General features: G+C 46.8%; 1 protein-coding gene across 3 annotated transcripts in view; it reads right to left on the reverse strand.

Moving 5' to 3' along the window:
* HMGCLL1 (3-hydroxy-3-methylglutaryl-CoA lyase like 1) overlaps positions 1-22,904 on the reverse strand; it is a 241,844-nt gene that overhangs the window by 188,259 nt on the left and 30,681 nt on the right. For all 3 annotated transcript variants that reach the window (XM_063916724.1, XM_063916723.1, XM_063916725.1), the window contains one exon: positions 1,387-1,464. In XM_063916724.1, coding sequence (XP_063772794.1) covers positions 1,387-1,464 — 78 coding nt within the window. The remainder of the gene's footprint in view (positions 1-1,386; positions 1,465-22,904) is intronic.

Consider the following 22,904-nt stretch of genomic DNA (forward strand, 5'->3'; position numbering starts at 1 on the left):
AAATTTAGTATATATTTATATTTACATGTAAAGGTGTCTGCTTAAATCAAATTAAAACACATATGGAACTTGCTGGTAAATTATAAACACATTTAATTACACAAACAATAATAAACAATAAAAAACATTTAAAAGGAAGCTCAAGCACACTGACAGACGTTTCTGAAAGGTTACTTAGTTGAAGTGATTCGTAACAATGTATCCGCAATGCTGCCACATAGACCTTATTTGTAGTCTCTTAGTATCAATATACTGAATTGCAACAGTTAATGCCTATACGAGAAAAACTTTAACTCCTGTCCTCAGTGCTACTGGCGTCCCAGTGCAGAGGAAATGATGCTGATCATATTTACCCGACCTGCGGGAGGATTCAGGAGAAAACTAAATACCTTCCAAGCGTCCGCCGCCGGCACTATCGTGGTGCAGATGCTTCTGTCCTGGCGGGCGGATACGGACGCTGCTCTGGAACGCTGACCTGATGTTCCGGTAATTCCAAGCGTCCGCCGCCGGCACTAGTGTGGTGCAGATGATTCTGTCCTGGCGGGCGGGCTGGGACGCTGCAGTGGAAGACCGACCAAATGTACCGGTGTAGGTTCTCTGAGGCTGTTTGTCAAATTCAAATTCGCCGCTGTAGGGAAAAGTGGCTAGCAGTAATCAGTACGTCAGTGGGCATGAGCCAAAAGGAGTGACGTCAACGCGTTTCGTCCCGTCTCCCGGGACTTCCTCAATATAATTTACCAGCAAGTTCCATATGTGTTTTAATTTGATTTAAGCAGACACCTTTACATGTAAATATAAATATATACTAAATTTTATTAACTGTCATTAAGCATACATCAAGCGCAGCACTTTTGTGTATATAAATCTGGATCTTACGCCAACTTTCTACTACTCTCCATTCTCTACCACACCAAAAACAAAAAACAGAAACATTAAATACAAACAGATAATAGCATTCACACATAAATAAAACAGGACAGACAAAATAGGGTAGGGCAGGCGGTGCCTTACACAGTTTTAAGACTTCACTTCCGGTCCACTTCCGAGCCGCGACCAGAAGTTCACGGGCCGGATGCTGGGACAGCATAGAGGAGGAGGTTGCTACAGGAATCTTTAGGGTAAGGTATTTATTGTGATTTCTATACACTTGTCACTTGTTTGTTGTCCTGAGGAAGGGGAGCACGTCTCCAAAACGTTGACTTTAATCCACCCACGGTTGTTCAGATTTAAGGATAGCACCTGAGCAAGTAAATCCCAGTGGAACTGATTGGAGTTTCTGATTCCATGGTTGGTGTCTATCTACAGTATATATATATATATATATATATATATACACACACACAAACACATACATATATACACACACAAAGTTATCATTAATATTACCTTTTCATTTTGCAAGCCGTCTCTTGGTCCAACTTCTACTATTTTGACATGTTGTGGGAGACCAGTCACATGTGGCTCCTGCAGTACAAAACATTTACTAAATACATAAATTATAACATAAATATGTAAATATAAATATATATTTTCCACATACAAGAAATATCATAATCTGCCTGTGTCTCTAATATGCCCAATACTGTATAATTTAATCGTATGCATTGGTTGCAAGCTTGTGATCTCAGCCTCCTTATATTTTTGTCTATTAATGTCCAGACTTGTTTTATTTTTGTGTTTGTTTTCTATTACAAAATGTTGTGTATATATACAGTATAATTGAAATCTAATTGTTAAAGAGTATTCCTCATATCCATTTTTATATACTGTATGTATATATCTATATCTATCTATCTATCTATCTATCTATTTATATATATATATATATATATATATATATATATTCCTGACGAAGGTTGAAATAAACCAAAACGTAGAAAGAAACTCAAGACAGGGTTGCTCTCTATTCTTTGCCTGCATGAAGTCCACGAGTGCTGCCAACTTTAGTAACTATAATGCTGCTATGAGGTGTGGATGGCACCGGGCAAGGTAAGCTCTGGCTTTTGTCAGTAGAAGTATGATTTTAATTACCTATCGGTAAATCCTTTTCTCTTAGTCCATAAGGGATGTTGGGGAATCTATTGGGGTACAGATGGGGTCCAAAGGAGCCGGTGCACTTTAAATTTCTTCACTGGGTGTGCTGGCTCCTCCCCTCTATGCCCCCTCCCACAGGCAGTTATAGGTAAAAACGTGCCGGAAGGAGAAAGGACATATATGAGAGAAGGAAACATGACACCAAAGAGTGGTGAGCTTTATAAACCAGCACACCACTAACATACAACGACCAGCAAAGTCTGGAACAACAACCGCAACAGCTTAACAGGTAACCACATAAAAGAGAACCTGCAGAAAAGTCAACACACTGAGGCGAGCGCCCAATATCCCTTATGGACTATGAGAAAAGGATTTACCGGTAGGTAATTAAAATCCTATTTTCTCTAGCATCCATAAGGGATAATCGGGAATCTAGTACGATGGGGACGTCCCAAAGCTTCCAGAATAGGCGGGAACATGCTGAGACTGCTGCAGCACCGCCTGCCCAAACTGGGTATCCTCTTTGGCCAGGGTATCAAATTTGTAGACCTTCACAAGAGTTTTTTCCTGACCAGGTAGCAGCTCAGCAGAGTTGCAAGGCCAAGACTCCACGGGCAGCCATCCAGGAAGAGCCCACTGATCTTGCAGAGTAGGTCTTCAGAGACTTAGGAACAGGTAAGGCTGCCAACACATAGGCCTGTTGGATAGTAAGCCTAATCCAACGAGTAATGGCCTGCTTTGAAGTAGGGCAACCTTTTTTCTGTGCATCATAGTGCACGAACAAGGAATCCGTCTTTCTGAACTGAGCTGTTTGCTTGACATATATTTTTAAGGCACGCACAGCATCCTATGCCTCTGGAGGAGCAGAAGTATCAGAACTGGACGGAACCACAATAGGTTGACTCAGGTGAAACGCGGAGACAACCTTCAGCAGGAACTGCTGTCTAGTCCGGAGCTCCACTTTGTCCTCATAAAAGACCAAGTACGGACTTTTACACGATAAAGCCTCTAATTCTGAAACATGTTGAGCAGAAGCCAGGGACAGTAACATCACTGTCTTCCACGTGAGGTACTTGTCTTCAACCGTCATCAGAGGCTCAAACCAGGAGGACTGTAGAAATGCCAACACCACATTTAAATCCCAGGGTGCCGTAGGCGGCACAAAAGGAGGTTGTATGTGGAGTACCCCCTGCAAGAAGGTCTGAATTTCTGGCAACACTGCCAATTTCTTCTGGAAGAAAATGGGGAGAGCTGAAATCTGTACCTTAATGGAACCCAGAAGTAAGCCTTTGTTACGTTCACTGTACTTGGTACTCCTGAAACTGGGCGGATGAGCCCCAAGTACAGGAACGTAATGCTGGAGTGGGAACGGAGTTCAGCAGCAACCCCTACAGAACCCATGACTCCATTTACGCCTGCGAGACTATGTTTGCTTGGGCCCACGGCAGCCGCGTTTGAAGGGCGGATTATGTCTGCCCAACTCCGATGCCCCCCAGTCTTAGTTGGAGACAAGGCGTAAACTGAGACGGGGCGAGTACAAGGGGAACATCTAACTAAACAAAAGCCAGAGTTAGGGGCAACTACAGAACTTAAACAAACGTATGTGCGGCTCAGCCGCCAAGATGAACTACAACAAAGGAAATGCTGACCACACGCTGACACAATACTGTTGTGTACCGGCGATGACAGCATACGCAGAACCCTCTACAGAAAATCCAAAGCAAATATAACAAGAAGCTACGGCCAAGGCCCTAAGGTGTGACAAAGCCGCTACTCACAACAACGGTGCTAATACAGGCAGGTGAACGGGAACCCCGAGGCCGCAGGCACAGGCTCACAGGAATGGAAAGCTGGTAGGATTCCAACAACAGGCCACAGGACACCAGGACTCAGGATTACAGGATCAAAGGCAGACAAAACTCAGGATTCCAGGACAGGAACGCTCCAGGGCAGGAAGCAGCTCACAAGAAGCTCCGGACTCTGACAGAGCTGAGTACACAGGATTCCAGTATCAGACAGGGCCTGGACACAGATGCAATACTGGACAAGACACTAATCAGGAACATACAGGTATCTTAACAAAACGTCTATCACCAGCTCAGAACTGCTGAGCTTGCTGGGTAATATGGGAACACGCCCCAATCAGGATGGCTGGAAGCCAGGCACAAGATAATGACCAAAACAGCTGCAGGTGAGAGTAACACAGACAAGAGACAGATTGCAGTACAGAGACTCACCACATAATGATCAACTATCAGACAGGTGAGGCTAAACACATAGAAACAGGCTGCAATGACACCGACCCACCACCGGCGGCCAACAAGAGTCTTCTAAACAAATACTGCGGAAATCCTGGCATGCAAACAGAACTACAATACATGAAATCAATAAACAGAATGCAAACAGGAATGAACCACTGCTTGTGGTTCATAACAGTACCTCCTCCTTAAGGGTGGACTCCGGACACCCCATGAAACCCAAGGAGAACAAAAACAGAAGTATAACATAAAATACATAACCAAAATGCAAAACGGGAATGAGCCACTGCCGTGTCTCATAACAGTACCCCCTCCCTCCCAAAACAAGGGATACACTAAAAAAAAACTGACCTACTGGTATAACAGAAAATGACAAGAAAACAGAAACAAGCTGTGGCAACAGCTTGTTACAGTCCCCCCCCCCCTTGACGGTGGCCACTGGACACAAGACCAGAACATTTTTTCTTTTCTTTTTTTTAACAAGGCAAGAGTCAGCAATTATTTATTTTTCTTCTTCTTTTTTTACATGGTTCTTATGGTCTAACCAAGGTAATTCCCCAAACATTGTCTGAACTGATAGTTCCTTTCAGCAAAGCTGGGTTCAATCCAGAGATTGTTTTTTTAACCTTGGGGACTGAACTTTCAGGAGAAGTACTGCTAGAAGAAGATAGAAAAGCACATCCCGCAGTCAAAGCAATAGGCTGAGATTTTTGTGCCAAGTTTATAACATTCGGTGGACTCTCAGCAGATAAGAAGGGCGACCTAGAGGAACCTGAACCAATTTCTTTGGAACCATGGGGGTCATTCCGAGTTGTTCGCTCGCTAGCAGATTTTAGCAGCATTGCACACGCTAGGCCGCTGCCCTCTGGAAGTGTATCTTAGCTTAGCAGAATTGCGAATGAAAGATTAGCAGAATTGCGAATAGAAAATTCTTAGCAGTTTCTGAGTAGCTCGAGACTTACTCCTACACTGCGATCAGCTCAGCCCATTTCGTTCCTGGTTTGACGTCACAAACACGCCCTGCGTTCGGCCATCCACTCCCCCGTTTCTACAGACAATCCCGCGTTTTATCCTGGCACGAATGCGTTTTTCCGCACACTCCCAGAAAACGGTCAGTTTCCGCCCAGAAACACCCACTTCCTGTCAATCACACTACGATCACTTCAACGATGGAATTTCTTCGGTCGGACGTGAGTAAATCTACTAAGTTTTGTGCTAAAATACTTAGCACATGCGCACTGCGCACCATGCGCATGTGCATTTTCACCTTAATCGCTCCGTTGCGAAAATCGGCAACGAGCAAACAACTCGGAATGCCCCCCATATCTCTTAATAACTGCATCTCTGAATGCCGGGGGATCCTGAAGAATGGGATCTTTATTTTTAACCAAGTTGGACGCCCATTCTAAAGGCTCTCCTCTAAAGCAATATATCAGATAGAACACCAGGTTCTCTGAGGTGATGCCCAAAAATGGTCTAGGCAGCATAATGGTGAAGTAGTGTTGTAAAGCGCAAGAAATTGGACTAAAACTCCATCAAAGACTATAGATGTTGAGATATCAAAAGAGTCAGGATCTGCTTCATTCCCATCTGACTGACTGGAGTGCATTGCTAGGACCAGGTCACTACTGACCTTACTCGAGGCTGTGGCCTTCGGGTCCCTCTTTGGGGCAGTGGCCTTCGGGACCCCCTCTGAGGTCAGCACCTCGGATTCTCTTGCTGGGACCGGACCATCGGACTCCCTCTCTGGGACCGGACCATCGGACTCCCTCTCTGGGACCGGACCATCGGACTCCCTCTCTGGGACCGGACCATCGGACTCCCTCTCTGGGACCGGACCATCGGACTCCCTCTCTGGGACCGGACCATCGGACTCCCTCTCTGAGTCTTTAATTATCGTGACTTCTCCTGGGATTATGACCTCTGGGACTTTTGCTGAAGCTATGACCTTCAGAACCTCCACTAAAGCTATGCCTCTTGAGTCCTTTCCTGGGGAAGCGACCTCTAGACCCTTCTCTGGGGCTGTGCCTCTCGAGACCCCACCTGGGGACATAGCTTTAAAGATCCCTTCTGGGGTTGTACTTTTCGAGTTCACTTCTGGAGCTATGGCTCTAGATACCCTTTCTGGGGTTGACACCTGAGCTATTATATTCGATGCCCCTCTTTGACCCTGAGCATCGGCCACCGCTCCTGGGCCCTCAGCATCGGCCACCGCTCCTGGGCCCTCAGCATCGGGCACCGCTCCAGGAGCCTGAGCATCTGGCACCGCTCCAGGAGCCTGGGCATCGGGCACCGCTCCAGGAGCCTGGGCATCGGGCACCGCTCCAGGAGCCTGGGCATCGGGCACCGCTCCAGGAGCCTGGGCATCGGGCACCGCTCCAGGAGCCTGGGCATCGGGCACCGCTTCAGGACTTAGAGATTCCACTACCGGGGTTTGCAACTCTGATTCAACAGGAAAGTCAAGAGAGGAGAGAAACATTCTCCTTTGGTTCCTGAATCTATAATGGGGCTCCCTAGCCCAAGGACCCCAATTATAGGACAGAGTGCTTTTTAGTGTGGGTTTTGTGACAAGTACCTCTGCCACAGTAGAGACAGGAGTAGGTCTTGAATACTGACTCAACTTGGCCAGAGGGCAGGACTTGTTGCCACACTTTGGCTTGCGCAACTCACAGGTCTGCAGATAGTGGCCTAAACCCCCACAATATAGGCCTAAATTTAAGTTTCTGCGATGCAGACGCTCCTCTTCTGAGAGCCTGGGCCGCAGAAAACTTTTAAACCTTTTCTCTCCAACCAAACCTGAGGATTCTCTTGTCACAATATTGTGAGCAAGAGTCTCTTTAGAGGTAAATAAACTCTCAACAAATTCAGGCAGGATAAGCAAAATTTTGGTCAGAAGGTTTTGCAGTTGCTTTAATGATTGCTGCAAAATCTCAAGCCGTTCAGGTGTCAAGGCACAGAAAGCAGAGTTCAGGGCTGAGAGAGATGCCTGCAGGGTTTGCATAGTTGGCATAGGAGGATTTCAGGCTAGACAAGACAAGACAAGACTGGACTGGATTCTAGACAAGACAAGACTGGACTGGATTCTAGACAAGACAAGACTGGACTGGATTCTAGACAAAACAACACTGGACTGGATTCTAAACACTGGACTGGATACTAAACACTGGACTGGTCCAAAAAAGAAAAAAACTACTATTTAGCTTTGTTTATTTTTTGTAGTATGGCTGGTGATAATGTTACGTTCACTGTACTTGGTACTCCTGAAACTGGGCGGATGAGCCTCAAGTACAGGAACGTAATGCTGGAGTGGGAACGGAGTTCAGCAGCAACCCCTACAGAACTCTGACTCCGTTGTTCCACCCACATGGTCAGTCTACGCCTGCGAGACTATGTTTGCTTGGGCCCACGGCAGCCACGTTGGAAGGGCGGATTATGTCTGCCCAGCTCCGATGCCCCCCGGTCTTAGTTGGAGACAAGGCATAAACTGAGATGGGGCGAGAACAAGGGGAACCTCTAACTAAACAAAAACCCGAGTTAGGGGCAACTACAGAACTCAAACAAAAGTATGTATGGCACAGCCGCCAAGACGAACTACAGCAAAGGAAATGCTGACCACACGCCGACACAATACTGTTGTGTACCGGCGATGACAGCATACGCAGAACCCTCTGCAGAAAATCCAAAGCAAGTATAACAAGAAGCTACGGCAAAGGCCGTAAGGTGTGACATAGCCGCTACTCACAACACCAGTGCTAGGTGAACGGGAACCCTGAGGCCGCAGGCACAGGCTCACAGGAATGGAAAGCTGGAAGGATTCCAACAACAGGCCACAGGACACCAGGACTCAGGATTACAGGATCAAAGGCAGACAAAACTCAGGATTCCAGGACAGGAACGCTCCAGGGCAGGAAGCAGCTCACAAGAAGCTCCGGACTCTGACAGAGCTGAGTACACAGGATTCCAGTATCAGACAGGGCCTGGATACAGATGCAATACTGGACAAGACACTAATCAGGAACATACAGGTATCTTAACAAAACATCTATCACCAGCTCAGAACTGCAGAGCTAGCTAGGTAATAAGGGAACATGCCCCAATCAGGATGGCTGGAAGCCAGGCACAGGATAATGACCAAAACAGCTGCAGGTGAGAGTAACACAGACAAGAGACAGATTGCAGTACAGAGACTCACCACATAATGATCAACTATCAGACAGGTGAGGCTAAACACATAGAAACAGGCTGCAATTACACCGATTCACCGCCGGCTGCCAACAAGAGTCTTCTAAACAAATACTGTGGAAATCCTGGCATGCAAACAGAACTACAATACATGAAATTAATAAACAGAATGCCAACAGGAATGAACCACTGCTTAAGGGTGGACTCCGGACACCCCATGAAACCCAAGGGGAACAAAAACAGAAGTATAACATAAAATACATAACCAAAATGCAAAACAGGAATGAGCCACTGCCGTGGCTCATAACAGCCTTTATACACACCAGCCTGGCATTCCTCACACCAAGAGACATATCTTCTCCAGATATGATGATAGTGTTTTGACGTCACAGGCTTCCTGGCCTGAACCATGGTAGCAATAACCTTTTTGGAAAAGCCCTTGTGAGCTAGGATGTTCCGCTCAATCTCCATGCCATCAAATTAAGTTGCCGTAAGCCCGGGTAGACGAATGGTCCTTGTTGAAGAAGATCTCTTCTGAGAGGTAGAGGCTAAGGGTCTTCAACGGACATGTCCAGAAGATCTGCGTACCACGGCCTCCGTGGCCAATCCGGGGGAATCAGAATTGCCTGGACTCCCTGTTTTCGAATTTGCTTGAGTCCAGCCGGTAAGGCCAATGCGACATCAGTGTATCTACTGTCCTCGCCTGAGGGACCCTAGTTCGTGAGCAATACTGTACCAGTGAAGCTTCTTGTTGAGATGAGAAGCCATCATGTCTATCTACGGGCAACCCCACCGGTGGATGATCTGTTTAAACACCTGATGGTGGAGCCCCCACTCCCCCGAGTGGAGATTGTGATGACTCAGGAAGTCCGCTTCCCAGTTGTCCACACCCGGAATGAAGATTGCGGACATTGCTCTTGCATTTCTTTCCACCCAGAGGAGTATTCTTGGCATCAGCCCTGCCAGTTATAGCTACTCCATATGGTGTTCTGCTCTCTGGTTCCTCTCTGGTCTCAGTTCATCTGTCCAGTGGGTTTTTGGCTTGCTCCTGCTCATGCTCTTTTGCATGCAGGCTCTGCTTTTTGTTCCTCCTTGCCGACTGATGTACGCCACTGCTGTGGCGTTGTTCGACTGTACTTTGATCGCGTGATCCTTGAGAGAGGAGAGGCCTGAAACAGAGCATTGTATATCACCCAAAGCTTCAGAATGTTGATTGGAAGGAGGGCTTCATGGGATGACCACCTGCCCTGGAACTGCGCCCCTTGGGTGACAGCTCCCCATCCTCCCCGACTCGCATCCGTTCTGAGGAAGATTCAATCCTGAATCCCGAAACTCCGGCCTTCCCGGAGATTGGAGGATTGCAGCCACCACAGGAGGGAAATCCTGGCTTGAGGCAACATCTGCATCATCCGGAGCATCTGAAGATGTGATCCGGACCATTTCCACAGGAGATCTAGCTGAAAAGTCCTGGCATGGAACCTCCCATATTGGATCACCTCGTATTAGGAGACCATCTTTCCCAACAAACTTAAGTAAAGAAGGATGGACAATCAAGTAGGATGGAGCACCATGCGGACCATCTCCTAAAGTGTTCTCACCTTATCCTCTGGTAGGAACACCTTCTGGGCCACAGTACCCAGCAACATCCCCAGGAACATGAGCCACTAAGTTGGCACCAGGTGGAATTTCTGTAAGTTGAGGATCCATCCATGGCGTGACAGAAGTTGGATAGTGCGGTCGATATGGAGCAACAAAAGCTCCCTGGATCTTGCTTTGATCAGAAGATCATCCAGGTAAGGGACAATATTGACTCCCTGGACCTGGAGCTGGAACATCATCTCCGCTATCACCTTTGTGAACACCCTCGGAGCTGTGGACAGGCCAAAGGGCAGTGCCTGGAATTGGTAGTGATCATCCAGCAGGGCAAACCTTAGGTATGCCCTGCTGGATGATGAAGTGGCCAAATCGGCCAGATGAGGTGGCCAAATCGGAATATGGAGGTAGGAGTCTTTGACATCTAAGGAAACCATGAATTCTTGTTCTTCCTGGCCCGCAATTACTGCTTGCAATGATTCCATTTTGAACTTGAACACCTTAAGGTAAGGATTCAAGGACTTTAGATTCAAAATGGGTCTTACCGAACCATCCGGAACCACAAACAGGTTGGAGTAATAACCGTTGCCTCATTGTGGTATTGGTACTGGAACAATGATGTGGGACTGGACCAACTTTAGGATGGCCTGTTGCAACATAACCTGCATATCCTCCAAAGAAGATAAGCTTGATTTGAAAAATCATTGGGGAGGAGCATTGTCAAACTCCAGCTTGTAGCTTGAGAAACATGACCCAGGTATCCTGGAAGGAAGTCTCCCAGACGCAGCTAAAGTGACACAGTCGAGCTCCCACCTCAAGATCCCCTCGGGGTGGGTGGGCACCGTCATGCTGAGGCCTTAGTGGAAGCAGAAGTGGTGCTCTGTTCCTGAAAGCTGGTGCTTGCAGGCTTTCTTGACTTACCTCTGGCGCCTCTATTCACATTGGAGGCACCTCTGGCCTTAGATCGAAATCTGAGACCGAAGGGACTGTATAGATGGCTCCGGGTAGGAACATCTTACCGGCAGGGCGCCAGAGGGGAGAAACGTGGATTTCCCAGCCGTAACTTTGGAAGCCATGTATCCAATTCAACCCCAAAGAGTAATTCCCCTGAAAAGGGGAAAGATTCCACACTGCTTTTGGATTCCGCGTCCGCTATTCACTGATGCAACCACAATGCCCGGCGTGCTGACACTGCCATGGCAGAGGTCCTAGCATTAATGTTCCCGATCTCCTTGAGGGAATCACAGAAGACACGTGTAGTATCCTGAATGTGCTTTTGGAGGGTCACCACAGTGACCAGGGTCATAGCCCCGAAGAGGCCCTACTGAATTTGGGTCGCCATGAATGAATGGCATGGATCATCCAGCAACTCGCAATGACCAGCCATTGCGATACACCTGTTTCCAAGTAAATAGATTTGAGTGCAGCTTCTATTTTCCAATCCTCAGGTTCCTTTATAGTAAGGGAGCCCTTGGGCAGGCATCACTGCCTTTTTGGACAGTCGAGAGACATCAACCCGCCGGGGGTTCCTCCCAACATCTCCTACCTTCAGCAGCAAATGGGAAAGTGCGCAAAAACATTATGGACACTTGGAATTTTTTGTCTGGATTTTTCCAGGCCAACTTGAATAGGTCATCTGACTCGGCAGAATCAGGGAAAGTGACATTAGGCTTGTTTTGTGCAAAGAAAAATGACTGCTGTGACGCAGCGTCCTCTAGAGGGAGCTTTAACATGTCCTGTATAGCCAGAATTAGGGGTTCAATACCCTGAGCAGCATCGGTATCCCCACTAAAGGGGTCCAAGTCCTCCCCATCCTCCTGTATATCCTCAACTGTGTCAGATAGTAGAGCAGGCAAACCACGCTTTTGTGGTCCTGCATGAGAGGAGGGGGGCTGTGTAACATCTGCCCTAGCAGCTAAATCTGCAACAGCCTGTTGTAGTAGCTGAGTATTTTGAACATTAGCAGTGAGCTGGGATGACATATCAGACATCATAGTTTTCAGAGACCCTAGCTATGCGGGCTCTGGACCCTCTCCTCCAGCCTCTTCACTGATTTGTGAAAAATGGCTCCATTGTTCACAAGAAACAGAATCAGATAATACTGGAGAGAATCTAGTGTGACATACACTGCAAGCTTGTGTTTACCCATGTTGCACAGTAACATACACATACACACAGACAGTAATATATTTCAAGCCTGCCCTTGCTGTATGTGAGAGGAAACACACAGAGAGAAGGACACCAGCACACCCTTAGCTGCACAACCCCAGTGAGGCTGACAGCTAACTATAACACAGTAAACACTAAATGTCTGTCCTGTAGAGAATCCAGATAGTGGACAATAGCGGCTCTCCCCCTTTGATACACCCTGTACCAATGTTCCAGCATGGCTTGCAAGGCAGAAAGCGCTGTGTGTGCTGTCTGTGGCTGCATTAAGACAGAGGGAGGCGCCAAAATGCCGCTGGTCCCGCTCTGAGGTAGCTCCGCCCCCTCCTATGGCGCCGGAGCTATAGTGATTATTTATACTGGCAAAGTCTCCTGTTTGTTCAAAAATGTAACACAAGTGCTAGTTCAAGCGATTGGCAGCCAGTCTACATGGGGGACCCTAGCGGGACCCCCCCAGGAGGGTCCCGTATACCGCGCCCGCATTCAGCCGCACTTTGAAGCGGGGTCCCTGGTTTGTACTCACCACATACGTCACCTTCATGCAGTGTTAGAGGTGTGCTGCGATTGTGACAGCCAAGGTGCAGTGCACCATTGAACAACAACCCCTCACAAGGCCGGTGACCGCCCCCCCCCCCCCCCCCCCCCAACATCCACGGGTGCAGGAATGCTGTTGCCCAAACAGAATACCGAAAATAACAATCATTAAAAAGAAATTGAAGAAAATTCTCTGGAGCTCCGAGATGTGCATCCTCTCTTGAGGGCACTTTTTTCTAAACTGCCTGTGCGAGGGGGCATAGAGGGGAAAATGAAAGTGCACTGGTTCCTTTGGACCCCGTCTATACCCCATCGTACTAGATTCCCCAATATCCCTTATGGATGCTAGAGAAAACTAGTTTTAATTAACATTTCTATACATGTGGTAATGAGCTCTCTGGCTTTGGCCTAGAATAATTAACATACCAACACATGGCCATGAACTCTCTGATCATGGCCTGGTCTAATTTGCACTTGAACAAACTTGCATAGTTCACACACAGACACCTCACATAGGGGGTCATTCTGACATGCTCGCACGCTGACGTTTTTTGCAGCGCAGCAATCAGGTCACTACTGCACATGCGTATGCACCGAAATGCGCAAGCGCGTAGTACGGGTACAAAGCGGATCGTTGCTGTGCAATGGATTTAATGAAGAATCCATTCGCACAGCCGATCGCGAGATTGACAGGACGAAGGCGTTTATGGGTGTCAACTGACCGCTTTCTGGGAGTGTTTGGAAAAACGCAGGCGTGTCCAAGCGTTTGCAGGGCGGGTGTCTGCCGTCAATTCCGGGACCGGACAGGCTAAAGTGATCGCAAGGGCTGATTAAGTTCTGAGCTACTCAGAAACTGCACAAACTATTTTTGTACCGCTCGGCTGCATCCTTGCACAGCAAATATACACTCAGCAGTTGGCGGCGACTATGCATTCGCATGGCTGCAAAAAGTAGCTAGCAAGTGATCAACTCGGATTGACCCCCATTGTCTTAAGTTATACAATAGCCCTCATTTACTTCCTCTGGAAGACACACCCACTTACAAGTTATATATACCAACAGAATCACACCAGAGCTCACGTTGGCTCCAGAGCATACAGTACTTACCTACTTTTGAAAACTAGTTTTAGGGAGATTATAGCTGCCAATAAAATACGGAGAGCAAATCCAGCTCCACCTATGGGCATATGTATTGCCACTCAGGGGTGTGTCCTGCAGTGGCAGGTGAAAACTCAAATACTAAGGCCCTCATTCTGAGTTGATCGCTCGCTAGCTGCTTTTAGCAACAGTGCACACGCTAAGCCGCCGCCCTCTGGGAGAGCATCTTAGCTTAGCAGAAGTGTGACCGAAAGGTTAGCAGAACAGTGCTGAATTTTTTTCAAGCAGTTTCAGAGTAGCTGCAGACCTACTCCTTCCTTGTGATCACTTCAGTCTGTTTAGTTCCTGTTTTGACGACACAAACACGCCCTGCGTTCGACCAGTCAATCCCCCGTTTCCACAGGCACGCCTGCGTTTTTACCTGACACGCCTGCGTTTTTTAGCACACTCCCGGAAAACGGTCTGTTACCACCCAGAAACACCCACTTCCTGTCAATCACTCACCGATCAACAGAGCGACAGAAAAGAGTCACTCGACCTTCTGTGAAACTGTATAGTTTTTTGTTAAAGTACGTCGCGCGTGCGCACTGTGGCCCATACGCATACGCAGAAATGCAGAATTTTAGCCTGATCGCTGCGCTGCGAACAATGGCAGCTAGCGATCAACTCGGAATGACCCCCTAAGTGTAGCATGCTGCCACACACAGGCAAATGTAATAAATATGTTCAGTAAATAAGATCTGCGCCACTCCGCTACTAGGTGTTCTCGGTACCATCACAGCCACATGGAGATTAAGTGGAGTGAAGGCCCCTTCAAATGAAATAGGGGTAACAGGAGTACTCTAAAGCACAGAAAGACAGGAATGGAAAACACATAATCCAACAAATTGCAAATCCCACATTGTCAATACAGTACCAAATAATTTTTCTGGCAATACAGATTTCATCTACTGTACAATCATTTATATTAATATTGTGTTAATAAATGAAAACTTGGAAAACTTCTTAACGCTAGACCATATAAGACATAAGCATTCATATATAAGAGGACATTTTGTGTCTATCATCCTGGTCTTTCTATGCCCTAGAGAACTCCTATTACCTAAATTTAACAAACTCTTAACTCTAGCCAAAAAACAATATAAAGAGCATCCAGTCATACAGTTAAATAGCATCCACATCAATGCCATATCCATAAGGGAGGCTGTAGGGCTAGAAAGTCTTTGGTCTGGGACAGGTATTACCTGTATTAATATATTTTATTTACATACCTTCTCGATGGTTCTGCAGCAACATTCATAGGACTTACACGCAGGGGTTAAAGTGAGCCGGAACAGGGTGGAACTGTGTTCCGCCTCCTCCAGCTCACCTAACCCGATGTCCCGACGCTGCAGGGAGATGCCGGGCGCCCACTGAGGTTGCATTACCAGCGGGCACCTGGCTCCATCTCCGCAGCGGAAGCCGGAGGCAGGAGCTCACTATTGAGCTCCAGCTTCCGGCTCTGTTAGTGCGCGCTATGGGAGAGACGTCATGATGTCTCTCCCATAGTTCCGAGGAGCAGAAGCTGAGAGGACTGCGGCGGGAGCAGGGCTTGGTGAGTATGGTGTCCCCCCCCCTCCCATATCTGTACTAGCGGCGCTTCTACTAAGGGGCAAGCTACTGGGGGCAACCTACAAAACTACTGGGGCATTACTACTGGGGGCTTTACTACTGGGGGCAAACTACAAGGGGGCAAGCTACAAAGAGGCAAACTTCTGGGGGCATTACTACTAGGGGAATTACTACTGGGTCGGGGCATTACTACTGGGGGCATAACTACAGGGGCATTACTACAAGGGGACAAAACAACTAGCGGCATTACTACTTGGGGCATTACTACTGGCGGCTAAACTGCTAGGGGCATAACTACAGGGGGCAAACTACAGGAGGGCATTACTACAAGGGGGCAAACTACTGGGGGCATTACTAACATGGGCTATCTACTGGGAGCAAACTACATGGGGGCTAAACTACTGGGGCTAAACAACTGGGGGCACAACTGCAGGGGGCATTACCACTGAGGGTGAAACTACAGAGGGCGGGGCTAAACTACATGGGGCAAACTACATGAGGGCTAAACTAATGGGGACATTACCACTGGGAGGCTAAACTAAATGGAGGGGTAAACTACTGGGGTCATAACTATATTTTGATTGTGCGCATACATACACAGCGGAGTGTATTGTTAATCCACCGGACTATGTACGCACAGAATCAATTTCGGGCGCAAAATAGTTTTCCACAGAGCTGTATTAGAATATTATTATAATTACACACAAACTATGCAGCTCCCACAGTGTAGTCTGAAATATCCTACTCTAAGCAAATGTACAATAATTTAAATAATAATTTAAACCAAGGGAGCGCAAAAATATTTCATATTTATTGTAAAACAGTGGATAAAACAATTGCAAGTTAAAAAGCTAAAGATTACACTATCGGATTAGAACTCTCCAACCATATATCATATGGGATCCCTAATATTGTGATCACACCATATATTTGTAATAATCCCTTTTTCACTTTTCTATATTCGCTGTGAATAGGAATATCAACAAATAAAGAATGTAATTTGTATCCAATTATTCCATGCGCATTTTAAACATCGTTGGATAATTGCAGTCTGATTAGATGTTGAGTATTGTATGTCACACAGTCCCAGATAGTATTTAGGTTCTCACCCTTTTCAGTGCGCGGTATTGCGCTATGCTCCACCTCCGTTAACCTCAGCTTCTGAGTATAGGTCCATATACCGGTGTTTCTAATGCCGTGTTGAGAGCAATCTGCTCCGGCCAATGCAGGCTTTGACGGACCCACCAGGCGGGTATTAACAGCGTATTTCCCCGTTACCTCTTGGTCACTGGATGGTATTACGGCTCCAGTACCTATTGCAGATATGGAACAGCAAGGAGGGAGGGTGCTTTCACCGCAGCAGTTGAATGGAGTTTTTAAATGGATGGCAGTCTATCTCCGATATTAAATTGTCCCTTAACGCGTTTCTCCATTCTCAAGTCATAACGGTTTCATCAGAAGGATTTCAATGTGTGGTGCACAGCCCTTGTATTTAACAGAGCTTTCCTCCAATCATAGCATGGTTTTAATTATGCCATACAGGTGTATGAATCAGGTGTGACCACACTAACTATATTGAATTAATTTGTTCTAATATTTTGTTAATCCACAATATCAATTTCTTACATAAACATACATAAAAAACATCTCTACATAAAATATAATCAACACTTTCATATACAGCCTATTTTGTTATATTATTTTCATTTACTTAATGGCATCGCGTGGTTTAAAAGGTTTTTCTCCTTAATATATCTAACTTTATATATGTCCAGATACCATGTGGGGTCCTATACATCTCCCATAGCTAAACACCAAGTCTCTGGTTTAGCAAAGTAACACAGATAACAATATCTGGTTCGAATTACTGTGGTGATCACCCCAAATTCGCCACCGCAATTAATTTACCCTATAATATTTCTACTTTTCTACATACATATACATATTGCTTTTAAATATATTATCTTTTCTTTTTATTATTTTTTACACATATACATATATGCACATATATATAAAGAATATATAAAGCCCCACATGGTTCCCTTTATCATAATTATCTAAAGATATGACCAATTATAATTGTCTCAAAGTGTCTCCTATAATTACTAAAAAGACATCGTAGTCTAGTGGTTAGAGGTCTCGACTACCAAAAATAAACTGCAGGTTCCCAGTTCAAACCCCCTCCAATATGAATGTCCATCCCAAATATCTTATTTTATATAAATTATTGTATTATATTTTACCAAAACCCCATATATATATTTTTTTCATGACCAACATCCATTCTTAGTAAATTTCTTACATGAATCCATATTATTGGAGAACCACCGATTTCTACAACATTATATCAACATGGTTCCCCATTCGTCTAGATGTTATTCATCTCTATATTATCATTTAATCCTAGAGGAAAAAGAGATCCCATAGAGAAAATCCAGAACGCCTCTCTTTTACACAATTTGCTGAACCTATCTCCACCTCTCTCAGTGACAGGGATGTGTTCAATACCCTGCAAGCGCAAACCCTCAAGTTTTCCATGATGTTTTATATGGATATGTGATGAAAGACTGTGTGAACGAACCCCCTTGAGAATGTTCCGTCTGTGCTCCAGAAATCTCACATTAAGCTTACGGGTGGTTCGACCCACATATTGCTCACCACATATACATGTTAATAATAAGAATTTACTTACCGATAATTCTATTTCTCGTAGTCCGTAGTGGATGCTGGGGACTCCTTCTGGACCATGGGGAATAGCGGCTCCGCAGGAGACAGGGCACAAAATTAAAAGTTTGACCACTAGGTGGTGTGCACTGGCTCCTCCCCCTATGACCCTCCTCCAAGCCTCAGTTAGGATACTGTGCCCGGACGAGCGTACACAATAAGGAAGGATTTTGAATCCCGGGTAAGACTCATACCAGCCACACCAATCACACTGTACAACTTGAGATCTGAACCCAGTTAACAGCATGATAACAGAGGAGCCTCTGAAAAGATGGCTTCCAACAATAATAACCCGATTTTTGTAACAATAACTATGTACAAGTATTGCAGACAATCCGCACTTGGGATGGGCGCCCAGCATCCACTACGGACTACGAGAAATAGAATTATCGGTAAATAAATTCTTATTTTCTCTGACGTCCTAAGTGGATGCTGGGGACTCCGTCAGGACCATGGGGATTATACCAAAGCTCCCAAACGGGCGGGAGAGTGCGGATGACTCTGCAGCACCGAATGAGAGAACTCCAGGTCCTCCTTAGCCAGGGTATCAAATTTGTAGAATTTTACAAACGTGTTCTCCCCTGACCACGTAACTGCTCGGCAGCGTTGTAATGCCGAGACCCCTCGGGCAGCCGCCCAAGGTGAGCCCACCTTCCTTGTGGAGTGGGCATTTACAGATTTTGGCTGTGGCAGGCCCTGCCACAGAATGCGCAAGTTGAATTGTGCTACAAATCCAACGAGCAATCGTCAGCTTAGACGCAGGAACACCCAGCTTGTTGGGTGCATACAGTATAAACAGCGAGTCAGACTTTCTGACTCCAGCCGTCCTTGAAATATATATATATATATATATATATATATATATATATTTTTAAGGCTCTGACAACGTCGAACAACTTGGAGTCCTCCAAGTCGCTAGAAGCCGCAGGCACTACAATAGGTTGGTTCAGGTGAAACGCTGATACCACCTTAGGGAGAAACTGAGGACGCGTCCGCAGTTCTGCCCTGTCCCAATGGAAAATCAGATATGGCTTTTGTACGAAAAAGCCGCCAATTCTGACACTCTCCTGGCCAAAGCCAGGGCCAGTAGCATGGTAATTTTCCATGTAAGATATTTCAAATCCACCGATTTGAGTGGCTCAAACCAATGGGATTTGAGGAATCCCAAAACTACATTGAGATCCCACGGTGCCACTGGAGGCACAACCGGGGCTGTATATGTAGTACTCCTTTGACAAAAGCTTGGACTTCAGGAACTGAAGCCAATTCTTTCTGGAAGAAAATCGACAGGGCCGAAATTTGAACCTTAATGGACCCCAATTTGAGGCCCATAGACAATCCTGTTTGCAGGAAATGTAGGAATCGACCCAGTTGAAATTCCTCCGTCGGAGCCCTCTCCTTCAGGATCCGGCGTTCAACCGCCATGCCGTCAAACGCAGCCGCGGTAAGTCTAGAGGTAGAGTGCACGGATCCTCCGTGAGCATCTCTTGAAGTTCCGGGTACCAAGTCTTTCTTGGCAAATCCGGAACCACGAGTATCGTTCTTACTCCCCTTCGCCTTATAATTCTCAGTACCTTGGGTATGAGAGGCAGAGGGGGGAACACATACATTGGCTGGTACACCCATGGTGTTACCAACGCATCCACAGCTATTGCCTGAGGGTCTCTTGACCTGGCGCAATACCTGTCCAGTTTTTTGTTGAGGCGGGACGCCATCATGTCCACCTTTGGTTTTTCCCAACGGTTCACAATCATGTGGAAGACTTCTGGATGAAGTCCCCACTCTCCCGGGTGGTGATCGTGTCTGCTGAGGAAGTCTGCTTCCCAGTTGTCCACTCCCAGAATGAACACTGCTGACAGTGCTATCACATGATTTTCTGCCCAGTGAAAAATCCTTGCAGCTTCTGCCATTGCCCTCCTGCTTCTTGTGTCGCCCTGTCTGTTTACGTGGGCGACTGCCGTGGTGTTGCCCTACTGGTTCAACACCGGCTGACCCTGAAGCAGAGGCCTTGCCAGGCTTAGAGCATTGTAAATTGCCCTTAGCTCCAGTATATTTATGTGAAGTGAAGTCTCCAGGCTTGACCACACTCCCTGGAAATTTCTTCCCTGTGTGACTGCTCCCCAGCCTCTCAGGCTGGCATTCGTGGTCACCAGGACCCAGTCCTGAATGCCGAATCTGCGGCCCTCCAAAAAGGTGAGCACTCTGCAACCACCACAGAAGAGACCCCCTTGTCCTTGGAGACGGGGCTATCCGCTGATGCATCTGAAGATGCGATCCGGACCATTCGTCCAGCAGATTCCACTGAAAAGTTCTTGCGTGGAATCTGCCGAATGGAATCGCTTCGTAAGAAGCCATCATTTACCCAGGACTCTTGTGCATTGATGCACTGACACTTTTCCTGGTTTTAGGAAGTTCCTGACTAGCTCGGATAACTCCCTGGCTTTCTCCTCCAGGAGAAAAACCTTTTTCTGAACTGTGTCCAGAATCATCCCTAGGAACAGCAGACGTGTCGTCGGGCTCAGCTGGGATTTTGGAAAATTTAGAATCCACTCGTGCTGTTGCAGCACTACTTGGGTTAGTGCTACACCGGCCTCTAACTGTTCTCTGGATCTTGCCCTTATCAGGAGATCGTCCAAGTAAGGGATAATTAATACGCCTTTTCTTCGAAGAAGAATCATCATTTCGGCCATTACCTTGGTAAAGACCCGGGGTGCCGTGGACAATCCAAACGGCAACGTCTGAAACTGATAGTGACAGTTTTGTACCACGAACCTGAGGTACTCTTGGTTTGAAGGGCAAATTGGGACATGGAGGTAAGCATCCTTGATGTCCAAGGACACCATAAAGTCCCCTTCTTCCAGTTGTAGTAGGGGTACCTTGACTATTACTTGCTGGGAATACAGCTTGTGAATAGCTTCCAACACCGTCTCCCTGTCGGAGGGAGATGTTGGTAAAGCAGACTTCAGGAATCTGCGAGGAAGAGACGTCTCGAATTCCAATCTGTACCCCTGTGATACTACCTGCAAGATCCAGGGGTCGACTTGCGAGTGAGCCCACTGCGCGCTGAAATTCTTGAGACGACCCCCCCACCGGACCTGAGTCCGCTTGTAAGGCCCCAGCGACATGCTGAGGACTTTTCAGAAGCGGGGGAGTGCTTCTGCTCCTGGGAAGGAGCTGCTTGCTGCAGTCTCTTACCCTTTCCTTTGCCTCGGGCAGATATGAATGGCCTTTTGCCCGCTTGTTCTTATGAGAACGAAAGGACTGAGGCTGAAAAGACGGTGTCTTTTTCTGTTGGGAGGTGACCTGAGGTAAAAAAGGTGGATTTTCCGGCTGTTGCCGTGGCCACCAAGTCCGATAGACCGACCCCAAATAATTCCTCCCCTTTATACTGCAAACTTCCATATGCCGCTTGGAATCCGCATCACCTGACCACTGTCGCGTCCATAAACTTCTTCTGGCAGAAATGGACAGCGCACTTACCCTTGATGCCAGAGTGCAAATATCCCTCTGTGCATCTCGCATATAAAGAAAATGCATCCTTTAAATGCTCTATAGTCAATAAAATATTGTCGCTATTCAGGGTATCAATATTTCCAGTCAGAGATTCCGACCAAACCCCCCCAGCACTGCACATCCATGCTGGGGCGATTGCTGGTCGCAGTATAACATCAGTATGTGTGTATATACTTTTTAGAGTATTTTCCAGCCTCCTATCAGCTGGATTTTGAGGGCGGCCGTATCAGGAGACGGTAACGCCACTTGTTTTGATAAGCGTGTGAGCGCCTTATCTACCCTAGAGGGTGTTTCCCAGCGCGCCCTAACCTCTGGCGGGAAAGGGTATAATGCCAATAACTTCTCTGAAATTAGCAACTTCCTATCGGGGGTAACCCACGCTTCATCACACACTTCAATCAATTCATCTGATTTCAGGAAAAACTACAGGTAGTTTTTTCACACCCCACATAATACCCATTTTTGTGGTACTTGTAGTATCAGAAATATGTAACGCCTCCTTCATTGCCGTGATTATGTAACGTGTGGCCCTACTGGAAAATACGTTTGTTTCTTCACCGTCGACACTGGAGTCAGTGTCCGTGTCTGTGTCTGTCGACCGACTGAGGTAATGGGCGTTTTAAAGCCCCTGACGGTGTTTGAGACGCCTGGACAGGTACTAATTGGTTTACCGGCCGTCTCATATCGTCAACCGACCTTGTAGCGTGTTGACACTATCACGTAATTCCATAAATAAAGCCATCCATTCCGGTGTCGACTCCCTAGGGGGTGACATCCCATTACAGGCAATTGCTCCGCCTCCACACCAACATCGTCCTCATACCTGTCGACACACACGTACCGACACACAGCACACACACAGGTAATGCTCTGATAGAGGACAGGACCCCACTAGCCCTTTGGGGAGACAGAGGGAGAGTTTGCCAGCACACACCAAAGCGCTATAATTATACAGGGACCACCTTATAGTAAGTGTTTTCCCTTATAGCAGCTTAATATATAATAATATCGCCAAAAAAATGCCCCCCCCCCTCTCTGTTTTAACCCTGTTTCTGTAGTGCAGTGCAGGGGAGAGCCTGGGAGCCTTCCCACCAGCGGATCTGTGTGGGAAAAATGGCGCTGTGTGCTGAGGAGATAGGCCCCGCCCCCTTCACGGCGGGCTCTTCTCCCGGTTTTTTCTGTAATCCTGGC

Source organism: Pseudophryne corroboree, chromosome 4 (assembly GCF_028390025.1).
Source record: "Pseudophryne corroboree isolate aPseCor3 chromosome 4, aPseCor3.hap2, whole genome shotgun sequence".
Lineage (NCBI taxonomy): Eukaryota > Metazoa > Chordata > Amphibia > Anura > Myobatrachidae > Pseudophryne > Pseudophryne corroboree.